Source organism: Oncorhynchus kisutch, linkage group LG13 (genome assembly GCF_002021735.2).
Source record: "Oncorhynchus kisutch isolate 150728-3 linkage group LG13, Okis_V2, whole genome shotgun sequence".
Taxonomy (NCBI): domain Eukaryota; kingdom Metazoa; phylum Chordata; class Actinopteri; order Salmoniformes; family Salmonidae; genus Oncorhynchus; species Oncorhynchus kisutch.
Window position 1 is genome coordinate 33063996 of NC_034186.2, and position 13001 is coordinate 33076996.

The 13001-nt window shown below is 41.2% G+C and overlaps 2 protein-coding genes across 7 annotated transcripts in view; one reads left to right on the forward strand and one right to left on the reverse strand.

Annotated features, from left to right (window-relative positions):
- Positions 1-3948, reverse strand: part of osbpl1a (oxysterol binding protein-like 1A) — a 25048-nt gene extending 21100 nt beyond the window's left edge. For all 6 annotated transcript variants that reach the window (XM_020499051.2, XM_031786038.1, XM_020499049.2 and 3 more), the window contains exon 1: positions 3255-3948. The gene's annotated coding sequence lies outside the window, so the exon portion shown is untranslated. The remainder of the gene's footprint in view (positions 1-3254) is intronic.
- Positions 3917-12202, forward strand: dohh (deoxyhypusine hydroxylase/monooxygenase). The gene is made up of 5 exons (XM_020499053.2): positions 3917-4692; positions 5041-5346; positions 5463-5539; positions 10063-10315; positions 11439-12202. Exons 2-5 carry the CDS (start codon positions 5073-5075, stop codon positions 11753-11755), a joined length of 921 nt encoding a protein of 306 aa, XP_020354642.1. The 5' UTR covers positions 3917-4692; positions 5041-5072; the 3' UTR covers positions 11756-12202.
- Positions 12203-13001: the final 799 nt, after the last annotated feature.

A 13001-nucleotide genomic window follows, 5' to 3' on the forward strand; every position in this document is an offset into this window, starting at 1 on the left:
TGCCATGTAAAAAAGATAACGTTTAAAGTTCCTTACTCAGAACATGAGAACATATGAAAGCAGGTGGTACCTTTTAAGATGAGTCTTCAATATTCCCAGGTAAGAAGTTTTAGGTTGTAGTTATAGGACTATTTCTCTCTAAACCATTTGTATTTCATATACCTTTGACTATTGGATGTTCTAATAAGTACTTTAGTATTGCCAGCCTAATCTCGGGAGTTGATAGGCTTGAATTCATAAACATTGCAATGCTTGAAGCATTGCGAAGAGCTGCTGGCAAACGCAGTAAAGTGCTGTTTGAATGAATGCTTATGTGCCTGCTACTGCCTACCACCGCTCAGTCAGACTGCTCTATCAAATCAGACTTAATTATAATAACACACAAAAATACGAGCCTTAGGTCATTATTATGGTCAAATCCAGAAACTATCATTTAGAAAACAAAACGTTTATTTTTTCAGTGAAATACAGAACCGTTCCGTATTTTATCTAACGGGTGTCATCCATAAGTCTAAATATTGCTGTTACATTGCACAACCTTCAATGTTATGTCATAATTATGTAAAATTCTGGCAAATTAGTTCACAACGAGCCAGGCGGCCCAAACTGCTGCATATACCCTGACTCTGTTGCACAGAACGCAAGAGAAGTGACACAATTTCCCTAGTTAAAAGAAATTCATGTTAGCAGGCAATATTAACGAATATTAAATATATATACTTGTGTATTGATTTTAAGAAAGGTGTTGATGTTTATGGTTAGGTACACATTTGTGCAACGACAGTGCTTTTTTTGTGAATGCGCTTGTTAAATCACCCGTTTGGCGAAGTAGGCTGTGATTCAATGATAAGTTAACAGTTAACAGTTAAAAGCAGGACAAGCTAGATGAACTAATAATATCATCAACAATGTGTAGTTAACTAGTGATTATGTTAAGATTGATTGTTCTATATAAGATATTTGGGGCGGCAGGGTAGCCTAGTGGTTAGAGCGTTGGACTAGTAACTGGAAGGTTGCAAGTTCAAACCCCTGAGCTGACAAGGTACAAATCTGTTGTTCTGCCCCTGAACAAGGCAGTTAACCCACTGTTCCTAGGCCGTCATTGTAAATAAGAATTTGTTCTTAACTGACTTGCCTGGTTAAATAAAAGGTCAAATAAAGAATGTATATGTTTATACACATAAAGAATGTATATGTTTAATGCTAGCTAGCACCTTACCTTGGTTCCTTGCTGCACTCGCATAACAGGTAGTTAGCCTGCCACGCAGTCTCCTCGTGGAGTGCAATGTAATCGGCCATGATCGGTGTCCAAAAATGCTGATTACCGATTGTTACGGCCATTCTGATTAAAATTGGTTGACCTCAACTTAAAAGGATAGCAGCACTGAGCATCTAAGATGTTTAATGAGTTGGAGAACTGATTGGGAGGGATCTTATGCCATTCTGCCATAGAGAATCTTGACATATCCTTGAGATCCCTTGTCTGCACTTATAGACTGCCCTCTTCAATTCAAAGCAAACGTTTTCAATGGTGTTCAAGTCCGGAATATGAGATGGCCATTAACAATTTCTTTGTGGATTTTGATGAGTGCTTGGGGTTATTGTCTCACTGGAAGATCCACTTGCGGCCAAGTTCCAGCCTCCCGGCAGGGGCAACCTTTTTTGGGATAAAATGTCCTGGTACTGGGTAAAGTTCATGATGCCGTTGACCTTAACAAGGGCCCCTGGACCCGTGTAAGCAAGATAGCCCCATAACAGCAAAGATACAGCACCATATTTTACAGTAGTTAGGCTTATGGGGATCTTTTCTACTTATGCATTTTCCTTTCGATGCCAAACCCACCACTGGTGTACGTGGCCAAAGAGCTCTATATTCATATCTTCTGACCAAAGCACCGGTTCCAATCCAAGTGCCAAGGCCATTCAGCAAATGGCAGGCATTTACATTTGTTGGATGACATGAAAATAGAGCTCATTGGTCACAAACACCAGTGGTGGATTTGGTGCCGAAATGAGAATGCGTGAGCAGAAAAGAACCCCATACCTACTGTAAAATATGGTGATGGATCTTTGATGTTATGGTGCCATTTTTAAATGGTTAATTGGCCACAAAAATCCACATTTTGCAAGATCCATCTCCGGACATGAAACGCATTGAAAACCTGTGGTTTGAACTGAAGATGGCAGTCCATAAGTACAGACAAGGATATCAAGGATCTGGAAGGATTCTGTATTGAGGAATGGTCTAAGATCCCTCCCAATATATTCTCCAACTCGTAAAACATTTTAGAAAAAAGCTCATTGCCATTATCCTCGCAAGGTGAGGAATTGAAAACAGGGGTGTCAATCATTTTGACCCATAACTTTTAGAATTTTAAAAAAGATTGTTAAAAAAAAAAAATCTCTATGAGCAAGTGTATTAATTAGAATAAAATAATTTTGCATACAATATAATTCTGTATTTTAATGATATATTTTACAGTCATTTTCACTCACCTTCATAAAGGGTGTCAATTTCAGAACCTACTATACAGCAATTCAGCAATCATGCTTCTAGGCTTACAGTTAAAAACAAATTCTAAACCAACAATGTAAAAATAAAACGCATATTATTATTATTTCTGTCATCCCCTGGTTTTGAGCCATCTCACCACTGGTAGATGTAACATTCTAGAAATGAAAAAAACATTGGCCTATCTTGTGACATCCTTGATGAGAAGCCATTACATAGCAAAACTAAGTATGTGACTAAATAGCTGATTTCAAATTTCCTGAAATTATCACAGGTGTTTGATAGACAAAACGCCTAGATTGGTCAATTTGATTGGAGTAGCCAATGGGACGTGTTTGAAATGTTATCTGAAATGTTTAGGCTACAACATCATGATGTTTGCAAGAGGACAAGATATTGGGGGAAATAAACTCCCCACATGAAGACCACATTTTTTTCATCACGTCATACATTGGGCAACCTTAAAAGACAAATAGATATATTTGTGAACAAACATTACTGATGATAGGATTAATTCCCTAATTGACATAAATCGTGAATGAGCTTGAAAGGTCAAGGGGTCGTGTTCAGTACGGAGACAACGTTTATGAACGAAGTGACACGTTTTGCCTACTAAATACGACCCAGATAGTTTTAGAACATTATTGGCTACCTTAGGACTATTAACACCAACACTGGCCACAAACATGAAGACATGTAATGAAAGACAAACAATTCAAAGAAAAACAAAATATGAACTAACCGTAAAAATCGTTCTGCGGTGGTCCTTCAGCCGGGGGATTGTTTTCGCAGTCTTTGCTGCTCAACTTCTTCAGAAGTAGGCTAGGTTACCATTAGCATGTGATTTTCTAATCCCTCGGTTGGAACTCTTCCTGTTTTGTGCGCTCTCGGGTGAAAGTGTTTCGCAATACGCATAAACTAACTACATCACAAGTCAGATCAGCAGGCCACATAGTTGGGAACTGTATCAAGCATCCTGCATTTCAGCCTTTAATTACAACGACAATTGATAAGTGCCAACTGCGAGCGTGTCATACATCTATGTTTACAGTGATCAGCTGATCTAAGGTATTCACGATGTGCACGCGCACTTGTCCCGGGCAAGTGTTGCATTATCAAAAATGCTCCTCTGATTACATTAATTTGATATTAATACTTCTGTACCCTATGTAAATCATAGACCTATTTCTACTCAAATTGTATAGCCTAGTACAATGCATGTGTTATTCTTCTGGGATATACTTACCATATAATGAATTAATTTACTTTCCAACGCTTCAATATTTTCCAATACCAGCTATTAATTAATTATCGACGTGAGTGATTATGGCATTTTACTATAATCATTTGAGTCCTTCCATTTCATATGGTAAACTAAACTGTGCCCCGGAAGCGCAAGGTTGTAGTGTTTCTTGGTCACGCGCAGAGACTGTGTGCAAAGATGATCTATTATTATTACACAATAGTCGAGTGACCGCTCTAACCACAGATCGAACAAAGAGACAGATATTTCACCGGATGTATAAATGTGAAGCATTCACTTCGCCTTTCTACTCACTACTAAAAATTGTAGTGGGAGGAATTCCAGTGGCCGGCAGTGGGAGAAGATTGAACGAGATGGATTTTGGCCGACATTCTGCAACTTTTCTTATTGATGAAACATTTGATCTCAGTACAGTTTTATGTTCCCAAAACTAAAATATGTTATGAACAGAATGGACTGAGTTTTGTAGACTAAGATTTGGCAAGTTTTTCTTGTTTAGGAGCGCAAAGGCGAATTGAGTTTTTGCACACGTGCACTTCCCTAACGGAAATATGCAAATATGAAAAACAGGCACATCTCCACAGTAAATTAGTTTTCTTTCGCCCAAAGTTGCCACGTGCGTCCGTCACTCAGTGCATCAGTAACAACTATCCATTACGCAACTTATATTCGATCAAATAAACCTCACGTAGCAAATTAGCAATTATATATTTTGTTGACCAAATTCGACACTCATTGACCTCCTTACAAAAACTCCTCACTTTGTGGTCTTATTTTCGTGGACCGAATTTGGGCAGAGTAAACCCTCTCGGGTCGACTCATCCTCTCTGCTTTGTGCCTGTGGAACGTTCTTGTTTGTCCATGTGGGAAATATGAAGTGCTGCTTGTAGTGAACTGTTACAGACAATTCAGTGAAGTGAGTATGATTAATTATCTTTGAGCTGTTTCGGTGAAGTATTTTACTAAGCGAGATTCGGCTTGTATATGGCATGATCTTCATTAGCAAACTTAGCTAGCTAGCCATGTTATCAAACATCTTTGCTAGCTAACGTTAGCTTGCTGGTTCTGTAACTAAAGCGAGCTAGGCTGCTAGCCTGAAAAGCATAGCTGATGTGAACCAGCAATGCAGCTGTCTAGTTTTCTACTAGGGAAAATTGTTTGTTGATTGAATTTCGTGTTTTGTACTAGATGTGCAATAGCTAACTACATATTCAGTTAATTAATTTAACATTCTCACCGTTTCTGATATTTCCCCCTTTTTCAGATACAGTAGTTACAGCCATTATTATTCTCAGAATGGCAAGTGAGCAGGAGGTGGCAGCAGTGGGAAAAATTCTGGTCAACCCAAAGCAGGACCTGACAACACGGTTCAGAGCACTCTTCACTCTGCGTAACGTGGGTGGACCAGAGGCAATAGAATGGATCAGTCAGACTTTTGTGGATGACTCTGCTCTGTTGAAACATGAGTTGGCATATTGCCTGGGTCAAATGCAGGATGAGAGAGCCATCTCCACGCTAGAGACTGTTCTGAAAGACACAACACAGGAGCCTATGGTCAGGCATGAAGCAGGTCAGTATGCCAGATGAGTCCACTCTCATTCATATACATACTGTATTGATAAACATGTTCACAGAATGTAATAGTTCTTATCTAAACGGTTCACTTTTACATTTTTATATATTTAGGGGAAGCATTAGGAGCTATTGGGAACCTCAAGGTCCTTGACATACTGAAAGAGTACTCTGAGGACCCAGTCATCGAGGTATGTAAAATAAATTAGTAGCAAAGAGATTGTGGAAATCAAACAAAACACACAGCATTTACATATAGTAATATTCATTGAGGGGGAATTCCCTTTATGCACTTCTCTCTCTGCGTATTCTGACCTTGAATTTATGCCTGAGAATATTGTGCTATTCACCAGCTATTCATTTGGTGTGGAGATATGCCGTATTCTGACCTTGACTTAATTCCACCACCTTTATGCCCAAGGAAACCATGAATAGTCTAGCGACCTACTGGTTCCAAGTGGTAAAAGCATCTACTTATTTTTTTTCCAATAGAAATAACACTGTTCTCCATGCACTGTAATTTACAACTTGATTATAGCTAGGTAAATTAGTAATCTTGTTTGGATAAGGGAATTGTAAATATCATGCTTGTTTTACAGTGCATTTACTTTTTCCACATTGTCTTATTTTACAGCCGTATTCTAAAATTGATTTTAAGATCCTGGCAACTCTACACACAACCCCATAATGACGAAATTAAAAACAGGTTTAGAAATGTTAGCAAATTTATTACAAGTAAATAAATACGTATTCAGAACATTTGCTATGAGACTCTAAATTGAACTCCCGTTGCATCCTGTTTCCATTGATAATGCTTGATGTTTCTACAATTTGATTTGAGTCCACCTGTGGTAAATTCAATTGATTGGACATGATTTGCAAAGGCACACCCGTCTATATGAGGTCCCACAGTTGAAAGTCCATGTTGGAGTAAAAACTAAGCCATGAGGTCGAAGGAATTGTCTGTGGAGCTCAGACAGGATTGTGCCCGGGCACAGATTTGGAGAAGGGTACTAAAAAGTTCCTGTCACATTGAAGGTCCAAGAACCGTGGTCCAAGAACCATCATTCTTAAATGGAAGAAGTTTGGAACCGCCAAGACTCTTCCTAGAGCTGGTCGGGAGGTGATTCTGACATGGTCTGGAGGAAACCTGGCACCAGCAGCCCTACGGTGAAGCATGGTGGTGGCAGCATCATGCTGTGGGGTTGTTTTTCAGCAGCAGGGACTGGGAGACTAGTTAGGATTGAGGGGAAAGATGAACGGAGCAAAGTAAAGAGATCCTTGATGAACACCTGTTCCAGAGCGCTCAGGAACTCTGACTGGAGCCCAACCAGAGCCCGGACTTGAACCCTTCAAACATCTCTGGAGAGACCTGATAATAGCTGTGCAGCGACGTTCCACATCCAACCTTGACAGAGCTTGAGAGGATCTGCAGGGAAGAATGAAGAAGACTCTAGGCTGTAATCACTGCCAAAGGTGCTTCAACAAAGTACTGAGTAAAGGGTCTGAATGCTTATGTAAATGTATTGTTTTTATACATTTGGGGGGGGGGGGGGGGGTTTGCTTTGTCTTTATGGGATATTGTGTGTATATTGGGGGGGGTGGACAATTTTAATCAATTTTAGAATAAGGTAATGTAACAAAATGTGGAAATGGTCAAGTGGTCTGATCTGAATACTTTCCGAATTCACTGTACATCTATTTGACCTTAATCACGGGAGACAAATGAAACCAGTCATATGGCAGAAAACTGAAGCATGTCAACATATTAACTTTCCTACAAAGTTTATAAAATACTGTGCCATTATGCAGAATTTAAATTGTACGGCTTTTTAACTTGCAAGGATGAGAATTCTCGAATGTCTTAATTATAGGCTGCTCTGACGTTTCCTATTTCTATCATGTTAAATATTACCCACTCAGTATCGACCGTCGGTAGGCCTAATAACCACACATATTCAACTGCCAATTTACTGTTAGTTCCCTTCAGTTGGTATAGCCTACATTATCATTCCATTTGTTTTCATTTACCTTCATTTGAGCCTCTGTAAACGCTGTTACGACCGTGCAGTTGAGGATCGTTATTGACAATAGGCTAATTAAATCGTTATGGAGACCACGCCGTAACAGTTTGAACCCTATTAGTGCATGCAACAGACGTGGGTATAGCCTACTATTGCACACTATTCTCCCTATTGTAATTCTATGTACACTAATCTTCCGTAGACAAAAATGCATAGTCACACTGAACAAAAATAAAATGCAACATGTAACAATTTCAAAGATTTTACAGTTACTGTTCATATAAGGAAATCAGTCAATTGAAATAATTTCATTGGGCCCTAATCTATGGATTTCACGACTGGAAATACAGATATGCATATGTTGGTCACGGACACCTTAAAAAAAAAATTGGGGGGCGTGGATCAGAAAACCAGTCCATATCTGGTGTGACCACCATTTGCCTCCAAGCAGCGAGACATATTCACATAGAGTTGATCAGGCTGTTGATTGGGTTCTATGTCATGTTGACCCACTCCACTTCAATGGCTGTGCAATGTTGTTGGATATTGGTGGGAACATGCTCAATCAGTAACATGTCTGAGTATGCAAGCCATGGAAGAACTGGGGCATTTTCAGCTTCCAGGAATTATGGGGCAGTCCATTATCATGAAGCATGAGATGATGGCGGGGGATGAACGGCACGACAATGGGCCTTTGGGATCTCGTCACTATCTCTGTGCATTCAAATTGCCATCGATAAAATGCAATTGTGTTCATGGTCCATAGCTTATGCCAGTCCATTCCATAACCCCACAGCCACCATGGGGCACTCTGTTCACAACGTTGACATCAGCAAACCACAAGACGCCATGCACCTTGTCTGCTATCTGCCCGGTACAGTTGAAACCAAGATTAATTTGTGAAGAGCACACTTTTCCAACGTGCCAGTGGCCATCGAAGGTGAGCAGGGCCTAAAATGAACTTTTTGGTCCACTGTGGCAAGTACAGTAGATGAGAAAAAATCTACCAGGCACTATGATTTTATTTTAACAGCCAAAATATGTTTGCCATAATTATATTTAAAAAAAATACTGATTACCTTTGTTTCTAAAACAAGAAATATATTAGTTAGAAATGTGGTATATTGCTCAATTTCATGTCATTTTTTGTGACCTCAGTCTTTTAATGAAAATATCAGTCTTTGGCTGCCCCTTTAAGGGCAGGATGTTACTGTGCTAATGGTGCCACTCTAGTCCTGTCACGTGTGAGAGAGAGATTTGGGCTCTGACTAGGGTGTCTTCGCTGTCAGTAGAAGCAGCAGACTCAAACCAATGTTGAAAAACAACTTAGCTTGTGAATAAAACAATGTTAATAGCCAAGAAATTAGTTCTAACTTTGTCAAATTTCAAGTGAATTAGACCTACTTTTATGCAAAACATGTATCTCATCACGTCACTCTGTGCCCCTGCGCGAGGTGATTTATAGGCTTAGCTGCTAATTGGACAAATACTATGAAACAAAACCGCAGGAATACTTTTAATAGCTACTGCAGTATTATTTAACTTGCACGTGTGCTTATACATGACTTTTGACTTAATTCGCAAATGTAATGCTTGCACTGTAGAGCCCTGCAAATTGACCACCCGCCAACGTGGCTGGAGAAAGACTACCTGTCTATACTGAAATCTACCCACATTTGGCTGGTGGGGGATGTTTATTTTATGCTCTGAAGGGGAGCATTTGCCCACTAAAGTTGGTTAAGACGCCAAACTGCATTTAGGTCAAGACCCTGGTGAGGATGACGAGCATGCAGATGAGCTTCCCTGAGACAACGGTTTCTGACAGTTTGTGCAAAAATTCTTTGGTTGTGCAAACCCAGTTTAATCAGGTGGCTGGTCTCAGAATATCCCGCAGGTGAAGAAGCCTGATGTAGAGATCCTGGGCTGGCGTGGTTACACATGGTCTGTGGTTGTGAGGCCGGTTGCACTTACTGCCAAATTCTCTAATACGACAGAGGTCGGGTTATGATAGAGAAATGAACATTCAATTCTCTGGCCACAGCTCTGGTGGAGAATTCCTGCAGTCAGCATGCCAATTGCACACTCCCTCATCTTGAGTCATCTGTGATGTTGTTACAAAACTGCACATTTTAGTGGCCTTTTATTGTCCCCAGCACGATGCACCTGTGTAATGATCATGCTGTTTAATCATCTTCTTTATATGCCACACCTGTCAGGTGGATGTCTTGGCAAAGGAGAAATTCTCACTAACAGGGATGTTAACAAATTTGTGCACAAAATGAGCGAAATAAGCTTTATGTACAAATGGAATGTTTCTGTGATAGTTTTTTAAATTCAGCTCATGGGACCAACACTTTACATGTTACACTTTCTATTTGAAACCTAATATTCTGAACCTGTTATCAATTATATTCTAGTGAGTCTGACAAAATTCAAACTAAAAGGGATGGCTTAAGATGAATGTAATAAACCCTATTGAATAAACTCAAATCAAATCTGTTGGTTAGCAAGTGGGAGGGTTTTCAGTATTTGAAAGAAATGTATTCAGAGTGTGCAAGGTAGCCACACCTGCAGAGCGCGTTACGCAACTGAATAAGCTAAGTCTTGAATATCAAGTGCTTAGGAAAGGTGTCAATCGGTCCCTACAGTGCCTGTGTGATGGTCATGACAGTACTCTCGTTCTCCTCCAGGTGGCAGAGACGTGCCAGTTGGCTGTCAGGCGGCTGGAGTGGCTGACATCTGGTGGGGACCAGAACGGAGAGGAGGGCACCGACGGAAACCCTTACTGTTCTGTGGACCCTGCTCCCCCAGCCCAGAGGAAGACTGTCCCTGAGCTGAGGACACAACTCCTGGATGAGAGCCTGCCGCTGTTTGAGCGCTACAGGGCCATGTTCGCCCTCCGCAACCTGGGCACCGAGGAGGCTGTCCTGGCTCTAGGAGATGGTGAGAGAGACTGGCAGTCCTCCTTAGACTATGCTGTCTATGGCAATTGTCAATAAAGGAGTGAATTTGTAGCATTGAAGAGCTTATTTTCTGCAAAATGTGCAGCCACATTCGTATTCACATAAGCACATTTTCTTGTCCTGAATCATTACATAACCCTCCAATATCAGCGTCTCTGAATAATTACGTAACCCTCCAATATCAGCGTCTCTGAATCATTACATAACCCTCCAATATCAGCGTCTCTGAATCATTACGTAACCCTCCAATATCAGCGTCTCTGAATCATTACGTAACCCTCCAATATCAGCGTCTCTGAATCATAACGTAACCCTCCAATATCAGCGTCTCTGAATCATAACGTAACCCTCCAATATCAGCGTCTCTGAATCATAACGTAACCCTCCAATATCAGCGTCTCTGAATCATAACGTAACCCTCCAATATCAGCGTCTCTGAATCATAACGTAACCCTCCAATATCAGCGCCTGAATCATAACGTAACCCTCCTATCAGCGTCTCTGAATCATAACGTAATCCTCCTATCAGCGTCTGAATCATTACGCAACCCTCCAATCAGCGTCTGAATCATTACGTAACCCTCCAATCAGCGTCTGAATCATTACGTAACCCTCCAATCAGCGTCTGAATCATTACGTAACCCTCCAATCAGCGTCTGAATCATTACGTAACCCTCCAATCAGCGTCTGAATCATTACGTAACCCTCCAATCAGCGTCTGAATCATTACGTAACCCTCCAATCAGCGTCTGAATCATTACGTAACCCTCCTATCAGCGTCTGAATCATTACGTAACCCTCCTATCAGCGTCTGAATCATTACGTAACCCTCCTATCAGCGTCTGAATCATTACGTAACCCTCCTATCAGCGTCTGAATCATTACGTAACCCTCCTATCAGCGTCTGAATCATTACGTAACCCTCCTATCAGCGTCTGAATCATTACGTAACCCTCCTATCAGCGTCTGAATCATTACGTAACCCTCCTATCGGCGTCTGAATCATTACGTAACCCTCCTATCGGCGTCTGAATCATTACGTAACCCTCCTATCAGCGTCTCTGAAAACACCAACACTCACTCAACCCTGTTATACTTCACAGGTCTTCAGTGTAGCAGTGCCTTGTTCCGCCATGAGATTGGCTACGTCCTGGGTCAGATCCAGCACCCAGCCAGCATCCCCCAGCTGCAGGCAGCTCTGGAGCTGGACGGGGAGAATGCCATGGTGAGGCATGAGTGTGCAGAGGCCCTGGGATCCATTGGCAAGGAGGAGTGTATAAAGATCCTGGAGCGCTACAGGAAAGACACAGAGCGCGTGGTGAAGGAGAGCTGTGAGGTAGCCCTGGACATGCTGGAGTATGAGAACGGCACACAGTTCCAGTATGCTGACGGACTACTACGACTGCAGGGGGAACAGTGAGGGCCAAACAGCAAGCATGGACATGGGAAGCTATAGGAGAACTGCTATACAGCACTGTAAGAGCTTTCCGCTGATGTCCTAACTCATGATCACTTAGACCCATTTTCATTCATTGAAACGATCCTGACTCTTGCCAGTGATTGTTGGCCTCTGAGACAAGGCAGTGTAATAATGGTATTACTGTGCATTCAGCCATGTTTTAGTTTGTTTATTCATTGTTTTCATGGAAGCTACATGAATAAATTGTCAAGATAATGTAATGCTTTTCCCCCTAAGCTCAGTGAACCATTCACATTTATCTTTAATTCAGAATGATCTGATAAGCATCTGAAATCCGAACCTGATTTGTCAATCAAGATTGTTAATCCACTTTTCTGCTCTGTCATTCGCATTTAATTTTTAATCTCAAATGAAAATAAAGGCTTAGGTAATAACATTGAGACAATACAACAATGGTGTCGTTTAGCACTATCATGGCAGTAGCTTGCCTGTGTTCTAGCCCAGTCAGAGGTATTGCATTATGATGGCTAATCCACACAGCCACTCATACTCCGCCATCAGAGACATTAATAATACTCTACAAGTTATTTCCCTTCAGCTTTCTCATTCACAATGAAACACATTGATATCCTCTGTGCTTTGACAAAGATTACAAATGGAATGAAAATGTAGCATTTACACTTTATTGTTTTCATTATTTTACCAGGTAAGTTGACTGAGAACACGTTCTAATTTACAGCAATGCCCTGGGGAATAGTTACAGGGGAGAGGGGGATGAATGAGCCAATCGTAAACTGGGGATTATTAGGTGACTGTGACAGTTTGAGGGCCAGATTGGGAATTTAGCCACTTAACAGTACAAACATACTCTTTTCATAACCCGGATCAGGGGAAAGACATTGTTCGTGTGATGTACAGTATGTGTGCATCTTCAGTTGTGAGCTCTGCAGAGAGTGGAAAGAAAGGCAGCTGTAAGCTCTGGAGGGATAGAGAATTACCAGCATGCTGAGAGGGAGGGCCACAGCTATAGTAAAATGGGGATGAATGACCCATTCCTGTGCACTAAACGTAGCTAAACAGAGCTGTGGAAACAGTGCCCGGCCTTCCCTCAACCTACCAACACCTCAGTCACCATGATGCACCCCATCATGATCGGCATCGTTGTTGTCAACACCTCCATCACCGTCATCTACTGGTCCTTTGTCCTCACAGAGGCCTTCCATAGAAAGAAGGAGGAAGAGGATAA